This window comes from Anneissia japonica, unplaced genomic scaffold, assembly GCF_011630105.1.
Source record: "Anneissia japonica isolate Jap-2015-1 unplaced genomic scaffold, ASM1163010v1 scaffold10466_len380309_cov135, whole genome shotgun sequence".
In the NCBI taxonomy this organism is placed as follows: domain Eukaryota; kingdom Metazoa; phylum Echinodermata; class Crinoidea; order Comatulida; family Comatulidae; genus Anneissia; species Anneissia japonica.
In genome coordinates, this window is record NW_022715455.1 from 214131 (window position 1) to 239993 (window position 25863).

Genomic DNA, 25863 nt, shown 5'->3' on the forward strand with positions numbered 1-25863 from the left:
CGAGGCATGGTTCCTGTCTGATAGTTTATTTTGGTCATTGTTAAACTTATTAAACACAACTACATTTGATATAAAAACGACTTCTGGGTTTGACGGTGTTGTTAACACCAAAGTTATGACAGTATAAACAATTAAATTTTCATTTTCATCTGTTTTTTTTTTATTTATTTATTTTTTTAATTAGAGAGTGGCACAATTATTGCTAGCTCGTAAAATAATGTCATCTGAGTTGGTTTTTAATTACTTGAGTATGAATGTATTATAATAATTTTATAGGGATTATCTCTATAGGAACATGTAAAATCTATATAGAGTATTAACATATATGAAATTTCAATATAAATTTATTTATTTATAGTATATTCTGTAGAACTGTATAATATTTTAAACACAGTCATTTTAAAAACTGTAACTTTTAATAGTCTATAAAAAATATATATAAAATATATATAAAAACTCTATGGAAACTTTTATAATTTGTAAAATTGTTTCTCTATAGAAAGTATATATAAAATGAATACGAATGCTATGGAAGTGATTATCTCTAAATGAAATATTAAAAATTATTTTGAATATCATATCAATAAAAAAAAATTATGTATAGATTGTATATATAAAATCTATTCAAACTCTATGAAAAATTTCGGGAACCGGTAATACATTGGTAGCCTTATGGGCTGTCTCTTATACACATCTAGATGTGTGGGGGAGCGGGTCTGTAGTCCCCTAAACTTATCCCTCACCTACTCACCTATTTTTCATCACTTTATAGACGACGACATGCTTCAGCTTATGGTGAGAGAAACCAACAGGTACGCTCGAAAGCTCATCCAAAATGCAGGTAAGGTAACTCCAATTTGAAAGATTGGCGTGATACGGATGTAAATGAGGTAAGGGCTTTTATTGCTTTACTTTTAGCTCTAGGAATGGTTAGGCATGGTAGATATGAGTCGCATTGGTCGACCCATTGGCTTCTGGATCATCCTGGACTTAGATCTGTTATGTCCAGAAACAGATTTTATCTGTTGCTTAGATGTATTCATCTTGTAGATGATGATGATGGTCTTCCCAGAGACGACCCGAATTATGACAAGGGTTTCAAGGTTAGATTTTTTTATGGATCATGTTGTAAATAATTTTCAGACAGCTTTTTATCCCTCCAGGAATGTGTCAGTAGATGAGAGTGTGATTGCCTTCAAGGGTAGAGTTGGTTTCAAGACTTAACATCCAAAGAAACCGCACAAACTAGGGATGACTGCCTGGAAATTGGCCGATTCCAAGACTGGATACGTATTTAATTCGGAACTGTATATTGGGAATAATCAAGCTAACGCCACACAGGTGACAGTTATGAATCTTTGTCAACCAATCACAGGTAAGAAACATCATGTCTATATAGACAATTATTTTTCTTCTCCAGATCTATTTACCAGGCTAGCAGATGAAGGTTTGGGTGCATGCGGCATTTTGAGAACAAACAGGAGAGGAACACCCAATGCCATTCAAAATGCAAATCCTGCCGTTGGTGATTCTGCGTTTGAAAGAGACGGTAAGTTGCTCTTTATTGCTTGGACGGACAAGAGAAAGGTAAGTGTCTTGAGTACAGTTCACAATTCTATGACATTTGACAGGCAAGTGAGTGAAAGACGTGGACCAAATCACCGTGTAATCAACAAACCATGCGCCATCGAACTCTATACTCAGTACATGGGTGGAGTGGACCAAGCCGACAGGTTGATATGGACTTACCTGCATATTCACAAGAGCGTCAAATGGTGGAAGAAGGTATTCATCTACCTTTTGGAGGTAAGCTTTGTAAATGCTCTTATTATTTACAGATGTTTTCGTCCAGATGAACGTGTCAGATTAGACAAACTGCGCCTTGAACTCATTGATAGTCTACTTGCCAACTATGCACGTCCTTCCTCAAGGGCAGGGAGAAAATCGCAAGCTCCACCCCGCCGGCTAACGGAACGTCATTTTGTCTCGATCAATGATGCAAAAACACCAGCTGGGAGACAAACCACGCCAGACTGTGTAGTGTGTTCGAAGAGAGGGGTAAAGCGTCACCAAACACCATACATGTGTAAGGAATGCAACCAGCCGATGTGTCCTGTGCCGTGCTTCCAGCGATTCCACACACTTATTGACTACAAAGCAGAATGCACAAAGGAGTATCACAAATGAACTGTGAGTATGTCAAAATGTCATGTTTTATTATAGATTATAAATGAAAATAACGATATATAATACTATCATATATATATATATATATATGTTTTCTCTAATCTTCAAATATGTATGCATCATATACTATATGCTTTTGTGAAGGGGTGCAGAAATGTACAACCTATTCCTCGCTATGATCATCAACCTTGACGTGGTAGCGAGGCTTGTGTGTCTCTGTAATCAGTTGGAGGCCAGACTAATGATGATCCATTTATCAACAATCATTCATATATTTATTTTCATAATTATTTATTTAGTATAAATAAACGGTTAAACTATACAAACGACGACAGAATAATAATGGTTTCATTCTTTTTATATACTTTTTTATATACATTTAATAATAAACAGTAAGTCAACACACTAACCGACTACATAGGTGACTGCAATGTTTACAACCTAAACTGTGAGTATGCTCAAAGTACATATAGTTCGAAAAATTTATAGAAATTGCATAGAAAAGGTTTAATAATTACCTTATACATTCTTATATACATTTTATATACAACATAAATGAATGAAAATGTATAAATTATATTTAAAATGTGTGTGGGCTGTGAACACTTTTTATTAAAGTATATTTAAATTATATAGAACAGAAATTATACATATAAATAACAAAATAATTTTAATAATTTTTCAAGTGAAAGCAAAATATGCTTGCAATAATTTCCATTAAAAATATTTGTAAGGTAGAAACAGATTTGTTGACATTACACATACCAAATGATCCAGAATACTTTTATATCTTTTTTATATAAATTTTTATATCCAAAAATGTTCAAAAATTACATATCATATATCAACATATAGCTAAATATGTAAGGAACATTTTTTTTTTAAAGAAATAGATTTGGTTGAAATTATACATAGAATTGATATAAAAAACATATCTTATAAGCTTTATATTTTTTATATATACTTTTCATATACAAAATGAACTCCAAAATTTACAAATCATATATCAAAAGATAGCTAAATGTATAAGGAACATATGTTTTTGAAAAGTTTTTTTCATAAATTTAACAGAAACAGTCAAAAAACACATGTGAAGAGAGTAGCCTTCAAAACCAGTAATAACAAGTGATAGTACTAAATATAATACGGTTTCCTGTGGTAGTACACACTGGGAAATTTGGTATGGGGTTAATAAATTATACAAAAGAAAACAAACATACATCCAACAGTTCGTCCAGATCCAAAACACGTTCGTCGTCACCCAGCAAATCGAATGTCAGTTTCTTTCGTCGATCTCGCCGCCTCTCGGATTGAAACAGTGTCTTTGGGGACAGCAAATTCACGCGGAATTGCCATGCATCGGGCGTGTCCTCTTCACGAACGTTCTCCGGGATCTTGGAGCAGATGTACAACTCTATGCTGCTGTCGAATTGGTCCAATTTTTGAAAAAGCGGTATTAGTATATCATCCTCTTCAATTATTACTTTTCCCATGGAAGGTGTCCCGACACCGCGTATGGGGTCAAAATCTCTGAAAGCGTTCGCCATTATTCTCGCGCACGGTTTCCTTACGTTTTCCAGCTCCGAATACATCAGCATGTCGTATCTGATTTTAACGTGCAACGTGGTGGCCCGCGCCAAGTATTCGGCGTCTATCATTTGGATGTCACGAACCGTGAACCCTAACCAATCGTCCAGCCGATCTGGAAAGACGAGCCAAAACACCTTCACTCTGGCACTCTCGTCTTCGGAGCACACGCACGCGTACGGCTCACTCTTGTAATGGAGATGTGTCGCGAGACGGAACAGGACCTGCATCAGTACGTACGTGTGCGGAGCGCAGTCCAGGAGGCAATCGTTGGGCGCCTCTTCCGAAGTGACTTCAACGCACACGACCTTCATCGGCTCACGGAACACGAAATCCTCATCGACGCGATTAAACGATTGCACCTCGCATGGTTGTAGATCCTCCTTCTCGCTTTCAAAATAATGTGCTTCCATCTTGTCTTGAAATGGCACAGCTGCTTATAACTCGAATTTTTTTTTCATGACGTCATGGGTACCCGGCCACTCATAATGATCGTTTGTAGTTGCAAGTCGATCCAACCGACATGAAGTCATGGGTACCTGCAGTAATGAAACATATGAGATACGAAGACGTCACCGAACAGCATGTATAAAGCAAGACATAGGCGAGACGAGCAATTCAAAAAGTGTTTCATTTCATTGTTTCACGATGCCTTCCTTCGTTAGACAAAGACCAAGTTTGACTCCGTCCGCAAGAATGCAATTGCTTTGGCTGGAGAACCGAAGAAGAAGTATACACGAATGTTGTCTCGAGTTTGTAGGAGACAGAGAACGACTCGATCGAGTGTTTCCGAAAACCTTCGTCATCGTCAACGGAAACCAGAATATATTGGAATCGACGAGATCGAGGTTGATCTCGGATACTTCGGCACTTTACCGTCTGCTGCACGACGTCATCGAAGAACGGAGGGCGACCGGATTGAACGTGAACGAATGCTGGGCGCTTTTCTGGTACCTGTTCTCCTCGTGCAGAATTGCGAAGAAACAACTGATGACGATGAAGTATCGTGCCTTCCCAAAACCGAGAAAGTACGAAAAAGTGTTGAAGCCGAGCTTGAAGCCGTGGAGCTTAATACCACAACAACAACTCGATCAGTGAGCGTCTGAACAACATTTCATCGGCCGGCAGCCCGGTCGTCCTGTGAAAATGCAACTTCGTCGCAGTATTTTTGCGTTCTTGCGTTGATGTTGTGTTTCTGCAGATAGTGGCAAATATCATCCCATGGTATGTAAAAGTACGACGACGTTTTACTCTATATTAAAATACGAAATGGAAGTCCATTTCACCCCATGACGTCATGGGTACCTTCCTCCTCATGCCAACCGCATTCGAAGTGGCACGTCGATCCGAACCCCTATTACGTCATGGGTACCCGAATTCGAACAAAGTCCAGAGAAGTCGAAATTTTTTTCAAAGTCCAGAAATCTCGAAAAGTACAACGAAGAAAAACTAACAATTAGACTTTTTCATATTTTTTTCTGTTATTTATTTGTCAAAATCTCTTAAAATCTACATACTTTTTGTTTAAATCGTGACAGTTCACTTTCTTTATTTAAACAATGCCCATCGCTTCCTCGTAAGAGGGAGGATGAGACGGGGGAGATGCGGTGGGCTGTTCTTCGTGGCCACGATCGAGTGCTTTGCACGCACTCGTAGCCGTGCATAACGACCACCCGTTCATGAAACTGAAAAATATCAGGAACATGTAAAAAAATCGAAACTGACGATATCTGCGAAGCCATCGTCTTCTCCTGCGCGAATGTCGTCATCAAGTATGCAAACGGAACCAACCTGTTGAAGAGGTACGTGGAGATCGCGTATCCGTAAACCGTTCGGACTAAAGTCCGACGAGAAGGGTACTCGGAGTGAGTAAAGCACGATTTCATCTGTCCTTGTATCTGCTCCAGAACTCCGCTCCCCTGCGACGTCATGACGATCAATCCTATTAACGGTTCTTCTCCTTTCGACAGTGCTTGGATGAATGCGGATGTTACCATAGCGTCGAAGATCGAGTCGATCGGTGGCTTCTCCAACACGTCCAAGACCAAGTAGCAGACGAACACGCCGAGCGTCACGCAGAACGGCAACCGGATGTCGATGGTGCTCGCCTTCGTTCTGTCGGTCAATATGCCCAACGTGAACGTGACCTGGACGGCGATCGTCGGTAGGACCGTGCTCACCAGTATGCGAAGATATCTGAGGGAGAAATAACACACGATAAGAATCTATTTTTTTTTGTTTTATATTATTTTTAAATCCTTCGAAATGAAACTTACGTTTTTTGTAGCTGTCGTGCGTGAGTTATTCGGAAAAGAGTCCATTCGGGAGGCTCGTTCTTCCACGCTCCGTGTAATTTGTTCACGTTCCATAACGTTCAGCGTCACCGAAACTGCTAAGAGGACTTCGACCGCGTTCATCTCTCGTTGCTCTGCCAGCACGCTTTCGGTAACTCCGTACTTGTCGGGGGAATGAAATGTATCGATGACGTGTTCGTGTTCGTGGATGACGTTTTCCTTGCACTTCCTGCTTCCTGCAATTCGATGCCGTACGTGCAAGCCAATCACTGTTTTCCAATTCCGATGACGTAAGCGCCGAAAATAGATGACGACTTCGTGTTTTTTTTTTCAAACGTGATAAAATTCGCATAACAATTTGATATTCTCGCATTTTCTTTTGCGGAACCATTAACAGTTAAAATCGTTACATATTCACATTCATTATGAAGTTGTCGATCAAGGATTTGGTACCTGGTATCGATTACGTGAATCTTCGAATTAAAGCGGTCAGCGAGAAACACGACGACTGCAGAGAAACAACGGACCACCGCATCGACGAGGTTAACCGTTCCATGACGTGGTTGTTTAAAGAATTAGCCGAACTCCATAAGCACCTGCGGACGCTGTACTACATCGGTTGCAAGAAACCGGACACGGAAGAAGATCGTGCGAAAAGAATAAGGGAGTACGAAATTGTATTCGAATCCTGCGTGGCAAGCATTGGGAAATCTGCCAAGAAGAAAGAACGTTAACCAGAAAGATGAACGACATACTCGGTATACCTGAGAAGAAATGGTCGGAAGAAGAAACATGCGCTATATGTTACGTTGCTCCCGTAGCCGTCGTTACGAAACCTTGCGGGCACATGATCTCTTGCGCTATGTGCGCATGTCGTACGGCGACTTGTTTTATGTGCAGAACTCCGATCGTCGAACGTCTCAGGAAGGATAAACTCGACGAAGGGACTGTAATTTTCAAGTGTTAATAAAGAAAATAAAAACAAAAAATATATGTTTCTTTTTGCATCCATGTAGATTATATACGATGAATTTTACTAGTTAAAAAAGGCAACGAGAACAGTGTAACTTTATTTTACATTTCTTTAAATTAACACTTATGAAAATTACGAGTTACGAAAATCCATGATGGTAATCTGGTGCATAAGAAAGAAATATGTCTGCTTTGCAAAATCATAGTAGTAAAAATAAAATGAAACAAACAAACATATAATGTGTCAATTCTTTGTTTATTGTGGAATCAAATTACATTTTCGGTGAGATTACGTAACTCTGCCACAGGTGAAAATAGACCGACAATGGCCCTAGCTAGCTCGTTTATTCCGTCTTCCAGTGGGCATGAATCCAGGAGCGAAAACATTGCATCCTGTTCCCTTTTCCATTGTTCTGCTGTCTCAACGAAATGTTGTACGTCCACCATACGTAATTCCGATTCCAAAACGTCGACGCCAGATTGCGAATGCGTTTCCAAATTTTGTAATTTCGAGAAATTGCTTTCGAGTAGCGTGACTTGGGCATTCAGCTCGTACTTTATCATCTGCAGTCGGATAAACTTGCAATCACTCCAGAACAGACCCTGAATTCCGGCTAAAATTAATTTTACTTTTGCGAGACGAGAGTGAAACTGCTTGCAAGTGGCAAGATCAATCACCGCTTCTTTACGGCACGGCTCGGTCTGCGCGGGTGTGCGGGTGTACGTCTGCAGTTCGTGCAGCAGAACTGTAAAGACCTTCGAGTGTTCGAGTAACACGGCCACATAATCCAACTCGGAGTCCTTATCCGCAATAGACACCATGTTTAAGGCGTAACGGTGGAGATTTCGATCGGCCATCGTTAGATTTGTGCAAAGCATCGCATCGAATTCGTCGTCGGTTACGTTCGTGGAACACTTCCAACCGGCGACGTCGACTTCTGCCATTCCTTTCGTTACAAATTTGTCAACGAGGTCGATGCACGACTCCGATATCTGTTGAAATTCTAAATGCAATTCTTCTAGTGGATACATATAGACCATCTCTCGACCTTCTAGGTAGAATGTCCATACCAGAAATTTAATCTGACGTTCGATCATACGCAGACCGCTCGCAGCCTTTACAAACCGTTCCAGTCTTACAGTCTCCATCGCGAATGGAAATCCGGTTAATCATTTGGCCTTTTATGCTTTAATTCTCAAATCAAAATCTATACAGGAGCGACATTTCGTGTAAGCGACATCGCTCCGGTCACCACGAAGCTGGACCGACTCTTATCAAAATCTAAAAATCAACGTGTACCCGCTCCTCCTTCAACCGGGGCATCGTCGTCTCCTCTCCACCGCCGACCACCCTCGATTCGTCGTCGGCGACCGTCTCGGATAATTCGGATTCGACGGGAACGTAGTGCCGACAGTCACCTTCGCATTTGGGTTATTCTTCTTCACCAACGTAAAGATCTCCCGTTCCCAAGATTCGTCCCTTCCGATTATCAGGTAATTGATCGACGGCGGATCCATCTCTTCTTCCTGTCTGCTATCGTCGAAGTCAAAAAACATCTTTACTCCTGAAGATATATATACATACACGCCCAACGAGGCATTTGTCTTCACTCAGACACAATGTCTTCCAACGCGGAGGTTGGATCGGTTGCGGAAGCGAAAAGCCTGCATTAGTGTTTCACGTTAGACGACACTAAATACTGGGAAGAGTTTTTGGAAACGCTGATCACGGACGAGGTGGCCAGAGAAATTTTTCACGTGCAGTACGTGAGAACGTCCTGGAAGATAGGGGAAGCGGCACTCGTCAACATCGAGGATGGATATCATTCGTGCGCAAAAAGAGTTTGCGGGATTGCAAGACCTTAATCGGGAGGGCGCACTTCGACATAACGAGAGGTTCCCTGTGGAAAAAGGAATACCACTACGCAAAAGACGGCGACCCGACGATGGCGGGTGGACGCTTACCTCTTCGAAGAAGCAACCGGAAGAAAACAAACAGTGAATGAGACGAAATAAAAGAATTAGAAAAAAAAAATTAAATTTGTGTCAACTTTCTCTTATTTTATTTTAGTCAAAAATACATCACAAACACTACCACCTTGTCGGCTGACAAGTAACTTCCAAACCGCACAGTCTTCGATCCGCACGACGGTGTGGGTGACCTCGGTCGTGTACACGACGGCGTACGCGACGTCGGTCACCAAAAAGGGTGGACGCGACGACGGTCACAGAGTCGTGTGCGCGTCTCGAACACTTCTTTGTACTCGACGTTTGTTGGAGATCGCGGACTCGTCCGCATACTCGACGTCGGTCGGCGGGTCGCGGTCACGAGCGTGCAGTCAACGTACGTCCGTGTACTCCATGTCGGTCTATTCAACGTGCCTTGGAAGTCGCGAACACCTCTGTGTACTCAGCGTTCTTTGGAGATCCGCGGACGCGTCCGTGTACTCGACGTCCGTCAGAGATCCGCGGACGTGACAGTGTACTCGACGTCCGTCGGAGATCCGCGGACGCGTCCGTGTACTCGACGTTTGTCAGAGATTCGCGGACTCGTCCGTGTACTCGACGACCGTCAGCTGGTCGCGGAGTCGTAGGTGTACTCGACGTACGTCGTCGGGACGCGGACACAATTTCTTTCCGATTTCCAAAAATTTGTTTCGAAGTCTAATTAGAGACGTGTACTCGACATCAGTCGAGGATCGCGGACACTCGACGTCCGTCGTCGAGTCGCACATTCGTCGGTGTATTCGACGTCCTTCGTCGAGACGCGGACACTTTTTTTCCGATTTTCTAGCTTTCTGAAATTTTTCTAAATCCAGCTTTTGAAAATTTTTCTAAGTCCAGAAATTTCGAAAATTTGTCTAAGTCCACAAAAGTCTAGCTTTCAGAATTTATTTCTTAGTCCAGCTTTCAGAAATTTTTCTAATTCCAGAGAGGCCGGCCGTGTGAACCGGACGGCGGACACGGTCACGAGTGGTGCGTACTCGATCGGTGTACCCGAGAGGTCGGTCTATATTCTTTGGCGGGTTGCGGATACGTCCGTGTACTCGACGTCCTTCGGAGAATCGCGGAAAAGCCCTTTTTTTTGAGTCGCGGTACGTCTGTGAACTCGACGTCCCTTGGTGGGTCTCGAACACCTCCGTGTACTCGACCTTCGTCGAAGATCGCGGACACCTCCGCGTACTCGACGTCCTTTGGTGGGATGCCGACACCTCTGTGTACTCGACGTCCTTTGGTGGGTCGCGAACACCTCCGTGTACTCGACGTTCGTTGTTGATCGAGGACGCGAGTGTGTACTCGACATCCATCCGTGTACTCCAAGTAAGTCTACTCGACGTCCGCGTACTCGAGGTCGGTCGGCTGGTCGCGGACGCGAGTGTCTACTCGACATCCGCCCTTGTACTCCTCGTCCGTCTACTCGACGTCCTTCCGCGTACTCGAGGTCGGTCAGCGTGTCGCGGATGAGAGTGTGTACTCGACATCCGTCCGTGTACTCGTCGTCCGCGTACTCGACGTCCGTCTACTCGACGTCCGTGTACTCCACGTCCGTCTACTCAACGTCCGTCCATGTACTTCACGTCCGCGTACTCGACGTCCGTCGTCGGGTCGCGGACACAAATTATTTCCAGTTTCAGAATTTTTTTTTCAAATTTGAAATAGTCCATGTACTCGACGTCCGTCTACTCGACTTCCGCGTACTCGAGGTCGATCAGCGGGTCGCGGACGCGAGTGTGAACTCGACATCCGTCCGTCTACTCCACGTCCGTCTACTTGAAGTCCGTCCGTGTACTCCACGTCCGTGTACACCACGTCCGCGTATTTGAGGTCCGTCTTCAGGTCACATACTAAAATTATTTCAAGTTTAAGAAAATTTTTCAAAATTTGAAATAGAGAAATGAAATTTGAAACGGCGTACGCGACGACGGTTTCGAGTCGAGGACACGTCGGTGTATTCGACATCAGTCCGCGTACTCCACGTCCTTCTACTCGACGTTCGTCCGTGTACTCCACGTCCGTCTACTGGACGTCCGCGTACTCTAGGTCGGTCGGCAGGACGCGGACGCGAGTTTGTACTCGAAAACCGTCTGTGTACTCCACGTCCGTGTACTCGACGTCCGTCCGTGTACTCCACTTCCGTCTACTCGACGTCCGTCCGTGTACTCCACATCCGTCTACTCGACGTCCGCGTACTCCACGTCCGTCGTCGGGCCGCGGACACAAAATATTTCCAGTTTCAGAAAAAATAATTTTCAGAAAAAGTTGAAATAGAGACGCGTCCGTGTACTCGACGTCCGTCTGAGAATCGCGGACGCGTCTGCGTATTCGCCGTCGGTAGGAGATCCGCTGAGGCGTCCGTGTACTCGACGTCCGTCTAAGAATCGCGGACACGTCCGTGTACTCGACGTCCGTTTGAGAATCTCGGACGCGTCCGTGTACTCGAAGTCCGTCTGAGAATCGCGGACGCGTCCGTGTACTCGACGTCCGTCTGAGAATCGCGGACGTGTCCGCGTACTCGACGTCCGCCTGAGATCCGCGGACGCGTCCACCTACTCGATGTCGGTAGGAGATCAGAGGAGGCGTCCCTGCACTCGAAGTCCGTCTGAGGACCGCGGACGCGTTTGTGTACTCGAAGTCCGTCTGAGAATCGCGGACGCGTCCACCTACTCGATGTCGGTAGGAGATCAGAGGAGGCGTCCCTGCACTCGAAGTCCGTCTGAGGATCGCGGACGCGTCCACGACGTCTTTGATTCGCACCTTCGATGTGTTTGCGACGTCCTTCTGCAAGTCAGGTACACGACGGTGTAATTTCCAGAAAAGTCAAAATTTTTTCTAAATCCAGACTTTTCAAAATCCAAACACGTAGTCGCGACGAACCCGTATATCCACACCGATCTGATGACGTCGCGCACGAACCGGTCAAGGTGCGCTTCGTATCGTTCGCAGAACGCGGCGACCACGTCCTCCGACGGCCAGGGCATCTCCACAGTCGACTCTCCGTGCACGACGGTTCCCACGTTCGAGCGCATACCGTGCTCGAACCTGGCTCGCACCGATATCGCCTTGCTCAATCTCGTCAGGATGCACATGCTCATCGGTAGTTCGTCGAAGGTCTTCCTAACTCGTCGACATTGCTCCTCGTCCAGGAGATAGAGTTCGGCATTCTTGAGTTCCTCGTTCACCCTACGCATGCAAGCGTCGCGCCTGTTCGCCACGTGGCGAACGCACTCCCTCGAGTCGAGGAACATTAGCGTCGCGTGTTCGCTTAACGTGTGCACGTCCGAGATGAACGTTTCGCTCTCCGCAGTGATCCTTTTCACACTACTATCCATAGTTTTCCAACACCAGGGCAAGACATACGCGCCGCGTCGTGAGTTATTGGCCACGGGCGACCTCGTTGTGTTGCCGGCCGGCAAATCTATCGGAACGAACGCGATATCCGGAGATTCGGAATACGAGTTACCTATCAGAGTAGCTAAAGATTTTTGATGGACGCGTGGAGATCGTTCGTCGCTTCGATACCTTCGGGTTTGCACTGTCGGAGCGTCGAACCGGTCATGATAGACGACGACATGTTCGGAGGAACGTTGGTCACGGACGGCAGGACCGAGATCGATCTCACGAAACTGGAGGGGCTCGCCGCGACTACGGGAATGGCCGTACACGTCCACAAACCGAAATCCGCCAACAAGATCTCCTTCAACGTGATATTCGATAAGTCCGGAGTGCCCAGCGACGAACTGCAAGACGACGAAGAAGATTGCGTTTGCGACGACGTCCGAGAGTGCGCATTCGAAACTCTGTACGTGCAAACCTTCAAGACAACGCTGGACGGATCGTGTTCGTTGAAAAGCCTGCACCGCCGGCTCAGACGGACGCACGGCGACAAATTTCTGAAGACGATCATGGTTCCGTCGACGGATTCGGGCGGAAAGATACAGCTGTACGTCATCGTGAACAAGTTGTCGACGCCGACGTCCGGTGAGTGTGCAGGGAGAATCTGGACTTTTTGAAAACTCTTTTCAACGTCGCCTGTTCGATCGCGTTCTTCACAGGAATCTTATCGCACTTGTTCTTCCGCACGACGACGACCCTAATCCTAACTCATAAATGCCGATCGATTACCAAATTTACATGTTATTTCGAAACTGCCGGTTAGACGAAAGAAGAAAAATACTCAAAGTCCAAAAGCCAACTTATCACACCGGCTGTCTGGCAGCGGCCATTGCCGAACGCGACATGGAGATCGCTCGCATGAAAGCCCTTCTCGAGTCGATATCCTAACGCAATCGAATCTTCAGACAGGAACTCGCTATGACGAGAGCCGAGACGGAGCGACAGGCTACCACGTTGTCCGGATTGGATGAGCAAATAGAGGAATTGATATGGCAAGGTTTGTTATCGGTATCCGGGAGAGGTTGAACAGCTATTATCGTTTGTTTTTTTGTTTTTTTTTTATAAATAAAGATTTTAAAAACAATAAAAAATGATAATCGTCTCTTTTAATGACTATTAATATCATGTCGAGAGAATAGTTGATGGCTGGAAAGAGAATCGTGGCCTTTTGTAAATATTTTTTGCCCGACCACAAGGAAAGCGAGTGCGAATACTTCCTTCTGCCACCACTCTTTCCTTGCACAATATGTTTCGACGTTCCTGCCAGCGTCCTAGCCCAGCCGTGCGGTCACCTGATTGCGTGCGAGATGTGCGCATGTTGTATCACGACGTGTTGCGTGTGCCGTACGTTCGACTAGGAAGCGGTGTACGACACTTACGAAAATAAAAGAAAGAATACTTGAGAAACCACATATTCTATTCTAACATTTTATTTGTTTTAAACATAATAATAGAGATCGAAAGAAACAAGTCCAAGCCAACCACAGGATGAACGTCATGGCGAGGTCGTCGCGCACTCCGACAGGTTTTCCTGTGACCGTTATCTTTCCGTCGGACCGCACGAGTCGTCTGCAGTTTTGTAGCTGATCGTGCAAAGTCTCCATCGAGGTGACGTCGATGTCTTCAGAGAACGCGACCCGATCGTTTTCCAGCAGCATCTGAGAGAGGTGCACGAGATTGCCCTTGTCCCTCGTCCACAGTCCGACGTACCTGGCGCCGTCCTGTCTCGTCTCCTTCTCGAACGAGACGTCGACGGACGTGCCGGCGAACCGATCCGTCACCTGCTTTGCCATCATCGCAGCGTGGGCGTGCGAAGTGTTCCGTTCGACGTACACGCGAACGGGCCAGCTGTTCAGCGTTCGGTACGTGGACAGGACTTCGTTCACGGTGTCGGCGACGAGGTCTCTGTGCACGTCCAACAAGGAATCCATACGGTCGACTGTGGCGACCACGTGCTTCACAGCTAGAATCTGCGAAAGAGACAAGAAAACGGTGTTAATAAAAACGGAGAAACTTCTCTGGTTTCTAACTAATTCGCGTTAAAACATGTTGAGGAGAGCTTTCCATCCTGTGGAGTGCGACCTGGATTTCTTGCGAGAACGCAAAGACCTCTTCGTCCGATGGAAGATGGAGACCGACGCCAAGGCGATAACGGCCGAGATAAACGCATCGGGTTTGTCGCACGGCGAGCTCGTTACGAGAACCTGCGGCAGAGAAAACGTTATGGAGGCGAACGCAACCGTCGAGGGACGGCGTGGGATCCACGGTGATCAGCAGACCGGATGCGAATCCGGATCTCCTGCCGGACCTCCGTTCTTCGTCGAACAGCCGGGAGAGCAACCTTCCTGAGAAAAGACGTTCGGCGAGCGACGAAGGCGAGCAGACGGGAATGCCCATGCATTCCAGCTCGTAGCTTCCGCTCGCAATCAGATTCATCATCTGCTGCACCACGTTCCCTTCACTACCGTCTATGTGTTCCGGCACCAGGTGTCTCCGGTGGGGACACACCTTGCGGACGCCTCTCTCGAAGCAGGCGTCGCACAGGTACGATTGCGTGATGTACTTTACGAGAGGTCGTCCCTCGTGTTTGATCGTCATCAGTTCCTGAGACCAGTGCTCGCTGGAGGTCATAAACGACGTGAGCAGAACCGACACGTTCTTCGGTTGAAACACGGGCAAGGTGGATATCATCGCCGCTTGCATCATCCAAGGGTACTCGTCCATCCATCCGAGGTCGCAGCCGGTTCCTCTGGAAGCCTTAAAAATATAAAAAGAGGGTTTTAGAGAAAAAAAAATGCGAAAGATGGCTGCGGCAGCGCTCAACGCGTATGTGACAGCGAAACGTTACAACATCTACCACGTCGACGAACTTCACGAATGCGTGCCGAATGCGTGCGGATTCGCGGAACCGCTGCAGGACGGTACCCACTTCGTTTGCGAAAGTCTCTCGGGGTCCACGTCTGTGCGGCCGACGAACGACTTTGCGCGATCCAACATCTGGACCACAACGTCAGAAGATGTTCGTTTACCGGCAAGGAGTTCTACCTGAACGATTACGAACCGGAGGTTGTGGGACGCGACCTGCCGCTGTTCGTGGGACAGAGACGAGACGCCTCCAGGACGCGGAGTAGGGACGGAGCCATGGCACGTTTCGCGGACGCGGTTGACAGGGTGTTGAGAAATCTCACGAACCGAGAAAAGCGACGTGAGTACAACCGCGCGTTCTTCGTGAAGAAAGGACGGGACATCGTCGTGAGAAAGTTGGAGAGGGAGGCCAAGTTGATGCAAGCTCTGAGGGAATCATTCCTCGTGCACGTCTCTTTTGAAAGGTTACCGAACGAGGGTGCTGCGATCGACGAATCGTTTCTGGATGACGTCAAGCAGTTCGTGTGCGACCTGATGACGCTTCTGCTCTGCTATTCCGAACAGACTGAATCAAAGAAGCATTTCTTGCTATCGAACTCGGACGAAAGTACTTTGTACCTGTTGAAGAGGACCGTGTACGGCGTTAGCTTCGAGATCTCCGTCGTGCTACTGCCTCGGTTCCATCGGCTGAGACCACTTCCTGGAGACCGGCTGCTGCCTCGGATATTCGAGGTGAGCACATCCTGTTTCACGGAATGTTCGAGTCTGCTGCAACGGATGATGGGCGAGAAGGTGTGCAGGTTTCGGATGAAAGTATCCGGACACGAGGTTGACGGCGAAGGAGTTCTGTTGAAAGCTGTTCACGAGTTCCCGCGACAACGACTCGACGCGAAAATTGATGTTGAAGAAGGATACCGGTCTCGACGACGAAGACTTCGAAAAGCTCGTACGTGCGTGCTTTTTCGTGAAGAACGTCGAGATCGGAACCACGTACCGGCTGTTGCGGTACGTGGCCGATATCGAGTTTAGGAGTCCGGTGTTGCATCTCGTCTTGACCTGTCTCGTGTACGGGCGCGTCGTGGACCACCTCGCTGCCGAGGACCTCCCTCTGCGACCATGCACGTGGACTCTCCTCTTTGGACGTAGCAAGGAGATCGTCGAACAATGGAGCGACGAAAGGATCGAAGCCGAGATAGTCAACGCCGAACAAGTTTGGGAGGACAATCTCCTCGTAGCGGGACACGCGCAATACCTGAACATCGAAATGAAGGAAGATCGAGCGAGCGTCGCGTGGTTGAAGAAGACGGCGGAGATGATAGAGTCGGAGTTTGCGAGTTTCGAGAAGGTGGCGTTGGACGTGGATTTCGACCGACTGTTCGGATACGTCGTTTTCTTACGTGCAAGAACGCGATTTCCTCAAAGACAGATTGAGAGACGACAATCTCGTAAGGAGCGTAGGTGACGAACTAGAGGAATTCCGGTCGCAACTGCCCCCTTTCGGGACCCCATCGGGAGACGACCCACAGAGACAGGACTGCTGTCATTACGAAGCGAACGTCTCAGCAATCTTGCTGAACGTCCTCTGCAAGTTCCCATCCACACGTATGACGGGTGCGTCAATAGCATTGGACACGCCGACTAAAAGCGTGGAAGCGACAGAGAGATGTCGGTACGATCTTTCGGAAGCCAGCTACAGAAACCTGCTTCAGTTAGAAGAGAAGGTTCCAAGCCGGTCGCGTGCAGACGAGCGTCCGTCGACGTCTGAAGATCGAGGAGATTCCGGCGCCGCCGACGAGCTCTTCGACGCTTTGGAACGGTACGACGACGGAGAAGAAGAGAATACCTTCGTCACACCACAGACGACTTCGGAGGAGTTGGAGGTCGCGACGTTACCCGCGCGGAGCTTCCACCGTAGCAACGGAAGCAACACTATGCGGAATCCGTGTTGGATTCCGAAGCCCTCCGCGACCTTCCCGTGATCACTGAACCCCAGGAAACGACTGGAAGGAGAGTGGGCGACCGCGAAGGCCCTCCATCCAATCTCCCGTACGACTTCAATTCGCAAGACTATCGCGACATGGAAGAAACAATCGAAAGAGAAGCTGCCAACGAGGACGACGACGCCTACGACGACGACGGGGCAGCGACGCCGACGGGAGATCGTACGCGAGACCCACGTCGTCTTCGACGCCGGCGACTCCCAAGTCCGTCGCGCTGGAAGATCTCGATGCGCACCGTCGAGAATCGGCGAAGGAGAACGAAAGTACGTTGGAACTGGGCACTAGAAACTGAACGAGGTGCAGGACAAACTTGCTGAAAAGGAACGAAAACTGACCGAAGCCAAAGTCATCATACAGAAATTAAAAGACGAAATACACGAGGCGAAGATGTCCGCGTTGAGAGAATCGTCCGACGTTCGCAGCATCGCGGAGGAAGAGGTCGAACGTCTCAAGACAGAACTCGCTTCCAAGACGGATGCCCTGAAGGAAAGGAATCTGGACGTAGTTCGCTTGAAATCGGATCTGAAAGCCGCGAGGAGAAAGTCGAAGCAGCCGCCACCTGAAGAGAGCGGACTCGAGCTGCAGCAAAAGCTGCAGGAAGCCGTCCGCAAACTAAAAGACCAAGAGGGATCGCACGCCGACTTGGAAGAAGAGTTGGAAGAGAAAGACGACAAAATCAGCGCGCTGAAGAAAGAGTCGACGCTTGCCAAGACAGCGATGTCCATGTACGAAAAGCGGGTGGACGTCTTGGAAGAAAACCTGAAAACGGCTTGCAAGCGATACGACGAGGAAGTGAAAAGCAGACGGATTGTGGAGGCGGCCGCGAAAAAGGCAGACGAGCACGCGCAATCTATGGCCGACAAGAAAGTCGAATTGCAGCGAGAACTGTTAAGACGGCAACCCGAAGAGTCGTTGTACGAAATGGAAGTGAACCTCGGAGAGAAGGAGGAGTTGCGGCGAGCGCATTCCGATCTGGAGAAGGAACGGAAGACGGTTATGCGATTGAAGAGTGCGATCAAGGACCTAAAAAAAGGACCAAAGGCGTCATTCGGAGGTTCTTCGAGAGAACAGGAACCTGAAGGAGGAGGTGGAAGCGAACGCCAGGAGGATCGAAAGTATCGACGACGAACTTCGCGCATCGAAACGGACGCTCGGCGACAAAGACAGACTGATTTCAGGCAAAGATCGAGCGACGACCAACCTGAAGAAGGAAATCGCCGCTCTCAGAGACGAACTTCGTGCCGAAAAGGACAAGGTGGCAACAGCCGTGAAGGAACGCAGCGACGACGACGCCCGAAGTTCGGTGACGCTCGAGAAGATAAAAGACGAATTGCGACTGGCGAACCGGGAAGCGGCGGCTGTAAAGGACCTCCAACGACGGTCGCCGACGAAGCTGGAAGAGACCGAGAAGCAGGTGGAGAGTCTGAAGGTACGGTTGGATGACAAAGATCGCTCGACGGTTGACGCGAACAAGGAGATCACCTCCCTCAGAGACGAACTTCGTGCCGAAAAGTAAAAGGTGGCAACGGCTTCCAAGGAACGCAGATACGGCGACGCACGACGTTCGGCGATTCTCGAAAAGATCAAAGAAGATCTGCGACTGGCGACTCGCGAAGTGGAGACTGCCAAAGACATGCAACGACGGACGGCGAAGAAGTTGGAAGAGAGCGAGAGGGAGGTCGAGAGTCTGAAGGAATGGTTGAAAGTAACGGAGAAGAATCACGAAGCGAACCTTCGCGAGTTTCGTTCTTCCGCAGAGTCCGACAAGGCGCAAGCGATCGCAGATCTGGAAACGGCCAAGGCCGATCACTCCAACAGGACCGACATTCTCCGAACGGAGATTACCGATCTTAAGGAAAAGCTGGCGAGGCCACCCGAAAGAAGTCTTCGCTGATCAAGGATGTCGAGAAATTAACCGCCCTAAAAGATGATAACGAGTAGGAGAGTAGGAGGATGAAAAAGCAGCTTTCCGATAAAGATCGCACGGCTATCGACTTGCGGAACGAGATCGACACCCTGGAAGAAAAAATGAAACGGAACGGAAGTAAAACGGACGATCCAATGACGGCCTACAAAGAAGAAATTGAAAGAAACGTGAAGAGGATGAAAGAGTTGGACGCTACGATTGCGAAGAAGATTCGAGAGGCGGCCGGTCTCGAAGACGAGATCGCCGTCATGAAAGAAGGGAGGGAACGTGACGGACGGAAAATAAAACGGTTGGTGGTGCAGCTCGCCAACAAGGGACGCGAGGAGACCGCTCTCAAAGATGATATAGCCGCATTGCAAACGGACCTCTCGAGAGCGCGCGAAGAATGCACGGACGACAAGAGTGCCGAACTTTCCGTCCTTCTAGAAAAGACGAAAGACGAACTGCGACGGACGTCCCGCGATCTGGCGGCCGCCAAGGAAGCTGAGATCAGGCGAACCACGAAAAAATCGAGGAGATCCCGCAGTGGAAGCAATGGGTCGAAGAATTGAAGAAGGCACGCGACGAATCTCACGAATCCCACGCCAAGGAACTCGGATCGCTTCGAGAAGATCTCGAGAGGGAGAAATCGGACGCTGAAACAAAACTTGCAACGGCGAAGGCGAGCAACTCGGACGAGATCGAAAATCTTCGAACGCAGATATCTTTCCTTAAAGAAAAGGAATCGAAACTGAAAAGAGACGCAGGTAAGTTTCATGCGCACCTAAAGGAACGGGAAGAGAAGCATCTCGATCGGATAGCTAAACTAGAATCCGATAAGATTTCGCGATCGGCCGAAGCGGAACAGGCTCTTGACGAGTGTGCGTCCTTCTCGGGGAAACTGAAGCTCGCGACCGAAAACGAACGTCGGTCGAAGGAGGACCTTGAAAGGTGGCAAGCCAAGAAGAGGTCGTGGCAAGCGACGGTCGAAAGACGTTCGGCAGATCTCGACAAACTTCGCGACCTGCTGAAGACGTCCGAGAAAGAACGCGCAAATCTTCAGTCCCAACATTCGAACGTGGACAAGAATGTAACGGATTCGAAAGAAACGGATTCGTTGAAGCGGGAGCTGGAAAGACATCGACAGGAGATCCGACAACTCGAACGACTTCTGAGCGACGAAAAGAGGGAGAAGTCGGGTTAATCCAACGAAAGAATGATTTCGGAACTAAGTAAAGAACTCAAAACGGTCATCGACGCGCGCGATAGATTGGTGAAAGAGAACACCAAAATGAAAAAGAGGCTATCGGAATCGGAAAAATTTTTACGACGAATCGATTAAAAAGGTTGTCCACCTCGAAGAAGCGGTGTTTTCGAAGAACAAGGAAGCGGACGAATTGAGATCAGATTTGACGAAAACGAAGATGGATATGGACGAGATCAAAAGACAGCTCAACTTTGTCAATAACAAAGTGGCGGAGGCGTATTCCGAAGTGACTCGAATCGTCGAGAACTCGGAGGACGGACGATCGCACGAGGAATGTCGAGACCTTCTTACACGACGCCTCGATGAAGTGGAACGTTCGTTGGAAAATGAAAAGATGAAGGCTGCCGATTGTGCGCAATTTAACAAAGAATTAATGCGGCAGATATCCTATCTGACGAACGAAATAGAAACAGTAAATTACGGTCGAAGTGTCGAGGTAAGCAAATTGCGCCGATTACTGAACGATTGCAGACGCGAAGGGTCTCAACGACAACGTCGGGAACATCCCGGTCGCCGTAACGTCGGTTCCAGCTACTACGTCGACGACGCATGTTCCAGAAGTTCTGCGTGCGAATCCGAAGAGGAAGTGGACGACGACGAATAGCGAAGACGTCCTGGTCGGCAACTCCGAAGAGAACGAAAACCCCCGTCCCATCCCGTTTGTCGTGGACTACCGACCGAGCTTCACTGCCTACGGAGGGTTGATCGGAGAGGACGAATGTTCGTTTCATCAGTTTCTGAACCAAGCAAGACGGTTAGTCGAGTCCGAGGACGAAGTACCGGAGGCGGTGAAGAGGTTGTCCGACAGGTACGGTTCCACGACCTTCGCGCCGACCGTGATTTACGCGGATCCCCACGCCGGCCACCAGATCTCTCGCGAGGTTGATAACGTTCATGGGAAAGATTCCCGGCGTGCACGGTTCCCATCTGCTTCCTTTCGAGCAGCGACCACGCCGGGTTCGACGGAAGGGGAGACGCGCGTTACGTGCTTTTCGACGACGACGCCGAAAGTATAAAGTGGACGGACACGGATACGCTCGTCCAGTTGGCCGAGATGTTACTGGATCGCAATATCGGACACGATCCCGGCGCGGTGATAGTGGAAGATGTTCGACGACATTGACGACCCGGCCACCAGTTCCGACAACTTCCTGCTTCTCATAAGCATCCTGCTTGCCGACATCGTAACTAACTGCGAAGAACGCGAGCGGGAGAGACGCGAACTCGTCACTTCCGTTTTCTGATTGTCTTTCGAAATGTGGAGGAATCTCGAAGTGCGCGTGCGAAGGAGATGGTCGAGGTGGGCGCGATACAGGAGGGCGATCGACGCCGACCGCAATCTAGAACTATTCGAGGATGGTGAGCAGGAAGAGGAGGAGGAGGAGGAGGAGGAGGACGACGACGACGACGACGAAGACGACTCGTTGGAGGAGTTGTCTGTGGATCTGCAACGACGGTTGGAAGCTGCGTGCGGAAGCGGCACAGACGACGACGTCGTTCCCTTCTACGCAAGATGTTTAGTTCTAGCGGAGCACCTTCTGCGAGGGACGGATTCGGTCACGACGGAGTACTGCACCATGACCGACTTCGACGCCGTGCTCGCGCGACACGTGCTGTTCCCTTGGACGAGCGAGCATTCAACGGTGATATCGAGGCGCCTGTCGGCACTCTGGAGGTTCGTGATCGTCGTGGGTACCGTACTGGCTTTGCCCATAGGTTGTTGTCCGAACGTCCGGAACCGTGTACAAGAAAAAAAGACGATCACTTTTCTTTGCAATGATGACAATTTTTTAAAAAGAGAGAAATAAAAGAACGAGAAAAAAAAAACTTTTGTGTTTTCAATTTATTATTTTTTTTATTGATCATTCGCACGAGGCGCAAGCATCGCGCGAGGTGATGGCGCCGCATCTGCAAGAACGCATCATCGCCAAGTCGGGTTGCTTGAGTTTCAGCCTGACTCCGGCACCGTCGAGGACCAAGGTCGCCAACCTTCTCGAGTGGCAGTTGTAGCACGCAGGCTCCAGCGTGTTCTCGTCGATGTACATACCTTTGGTCGGAGGGCGGTTCTTGAGGTCGACGTACGTGAGAGCTATGTAGCAGTATCTGCATATGACGATGGACTCGGAACCGCTTCCAGTTTCGTACGTCTAATCGTACGAGTACTGCACCTGGGCGCATCTTCTCTGCACGAACAGAATGCTCTTCATCCCCGACGCCTCCTCCTCGCTCAAAAGGGAAAGGGCATTGGTCACTCGGGACGGTAGAAACCTGCGTTCGCGAACGTCGTTCAAGATGAGGACGCACGCGACAAGACCGGCCGATCTGTCCGGCAGGACAAACAAGAGGTTGAACGGCCAGTGGATTCTCGTGAACTCCAACACCCTCTTAAGCATCGGATGTAACGGTTTGGTCTTGACGCTGTTCAGATGCGCCAGTACCACACAGATGATGGCCGACAAAAGCTAGACACTATATTTGTTTACATAGTTTGGGTTCCTGACATTGTTTTCACAAACTTCCATTCTTTTCAGTCATCTTTTGGCCAATAGCAATACCGTACGTGCGCATCAAACAAAGGTATCTTTGCGCGTATTTGTGCCGCTATACAGTGAAATTATGCTAAAATCAGGCCTATTTTTAATAAGTTATAGCTCCTTAGGTTGAAAGGTGACCCCCAATTTTCATTACATATTCTGAAAGCACATAAGTTGTAAATATGATTTTATAGATCATAATGGCTGATCGGACATTGGCATCATATTGGCATCTGAATTCAAAGAAAGTGATTTATAGCTATGACGTCATTTTTGAAAAAACGCATTTGAGCGTATCTCGCTTATCCTTGATCGATAGTCTTCCAACTTTGAGTATGTTATAGCAGAGACAATTCTCTTTCATATATTTGACATCTTTTTACATTTTTATGATGTCATCATGGTCAAAAAATTGTTTTTTCTGAACCCCCACATCTTTCTTTGCACAAAACTTTGATGAGCCCATATAATCTTAACCATTCGTCATTTCTGAATCATATTAGGTGAGCATAATCTTCAGGTCAAGGTTGAATGTCAGGTACCATAATTTTCCGTTCGCGCGACTTAACGTCCGCGTACGCGTGCGTCAACATTTACATATGCATAAAACCATGAATATTTTTAATCACTTAGAGCTCTATAGGATGAAAGGTGACCCCCAATTTTTATTACATAATCTGAAAGCACATGAGTTGTAGATACGATTTTATAGATCACATTGGCTGATCGGACATTGTGACGTCACCATATTGCCATTTGAATTAAGAAAAAATTGAATTTTTATTTATGACGTTATTACTTTTTATACTCGTTTGAACTTACTCGCTTATCTTGATTGATTGTCTCCCACCTGTGAGTATGTTATAGCTAAATCAATTTTCTTTCGGACGTGTCCCTTTATTTTCTATTTTGATGGCGTCATCATGGTCAAAAAGAATGCTTTTTTTGGAGCCTTCTCATCTTTCTTTCTTAAAAGATTTAAACACATTGAAAATAGAGGGCGGCAGATTGTATTTCATCACTATCAGACCGATAGTTCGTATACTGTAAAAGCAAAATTCATGTGGCATTACCAACCAACAGGGATTTTAAATTAAACTTGACAAGGTTTAAATTCATGTGCCATTACCGTCGCCAGGCACGTCGTATAAGGTATTCGTACTTGTGCGTTAAAATTTTAAAATTGTTAATATCACTTTTCAGATAATTTAAAGCACGTTTCAGGTCATTTTGAATATTCCAAAACTTTCCAAAATTTACGCGCTGTACGCTCATTTCCAAGCCCACAGCACGTACTGAAGCTGGAAATTACGTTTCGGTTACATGTGTTGGGTTTGTGACACTGTATTTATTACTACCGTGCGCACGGTTGTTAAGACGTATGTGTTTCTTTTAAAATGCTCAAAATTACTCTTTAAATAGAGCATGTTTCAATCAGAACCGCACGTGCTTCGTGAGGGTCAAAGTACGGCGGATCACCAAACTCGTCCTCAGTGACGAGTTCAAATCTAGTTGGTGATCCGCTAACGTTAGCGGATCACCTATTGTTATGGTACGGAATCATCTTTAGCTTTTTGGTGATCCGCTAACGTTAGCGGATCACCTATTGTTATTGTCAGGATCATCTTCAACTTTTTGGTGATCCGCATCTAGTGCGGATCACCTCTTGTTATTGTCAGAGATTTTTTTTTTATTCTACATTCTGACAAATAACTGTTCGCACGATATCTCAAATTTGCCGAGAGCTACGCACAAAACGACTACAACAAAAATTGGGTTTGGCCTGGAATAGTGACAATAAGATTTGCAAGGTTACCAGTCACGTGTGACGTCATCTACGCGCATTTTTGTGTTTTTTACGCAATTGATTATATCAGCCTAACCAATTAACATTTCAAAATCGTATTACGTGAGCATTAACTTCGAGTGAAGGTTGATTGCAATGTACACTCATTTTGCGCGTGCGCTTCATAACGCGCGCGTACGCGTGGTCAAAATTTTAAAATAGTCGAAATCAATTTTTGACTATATTAGAGCACGTTTAAAGCCATTTTGAGCATTTCAACATTTTTAAAATTTTCGGCACCGCGTGCGCATTTTTACGCGCGCGTCACGTACAGAAGTTAAAAATATTGTTTTTAAAATGTTTTAGGTCCCTGACACTGTATTCACAAATTTCCAATCTTTTTTGGACATTTAGGGTCAATAGCAATGCCGTACGCGCGCATAGAACATAAGAGCACGTGTGCGCGTTTTTTCGACATATAGCAAAAATAGGCCAAAAAATGCCTATTTTCAATCAATTATAGCTCCTTAGAATGAAAGGTGACCCCCAATTTTTATTACATATTCTGAAAGCACATGAGTTTTACATATGATTTTATAGGTCATAATGGCTGATCGGACATTATGACGTCATCATATTGCCCTCTGAATTCAACAAACAGAATATTATCGATGTCGTCATTTTTAAAAAATGCGCAATTCAGCGTATCTCGATTATTCTTGGTCGATTTTCTTCCAACTTTGAGTATGTTATAGCTAAGTCAATTCTCTTTCAAATACGTACACTTTTTTTAACATTTTGATGAGGTCATCATGGTCAAAATATAGGGTTTTGCTTACACCCTCATCTTTCTTTCGTCAAACCTTTGATGACCCCATAATCACCTTAATCATTCGTGATTTCTGAATCATATTTAGTAGGCATAAACTTCAGGTCATGGTTAAATGTTATGTACATTATATTTTTGTGCGCGCGTAATAACGCGAGCGTTCGCGTGCGTCAAAATTAAAATATGCTTTATATCAGGTCTTTTTTTAATCAGTTATAGCTCCTTAGGATGAAAGGTGACCC

General features: G+C 47.0%; 2 protein-coding genes across 2 annotated transcripts; both read left to right on the forward strand.

Annotated features, from left to right (window-relative positions):
• The first annotated feature begins 1251 nt into the window (after positions 1-1251).
• On the forward strand, positions 1252-2187 carry LOC117109229 (piggyBac transposable element-derived protein 4-like). Its single transcript, XM_033251486.1, has one exon. It carries the CDS (start codon positions 1252-1254, stop codon positions 2185-2187), a length of 936 nt encoding a protein of 311 aa, XP_033107377.1.
• Positions 2188-17686: 15499 nt separating this feature from the next.
• Positions 17687-21076, forward strand: LOC117109230 (myosin-10-like). Its single transcript, XM_033251487.1, has 4 exons — positions 17687-18733; positions 19241-19522; positions 19741-20404; positions 20568-21076. Exons 1-4 carry the CDS (start codon positions 17687-17689, stop codon positions 21074-21076), a joined length of 2502 nt encoding a protein of 833 aa, XP_033107378.1.
• Positions 21077-25863: the final 4787 nt, after the last annotated feature.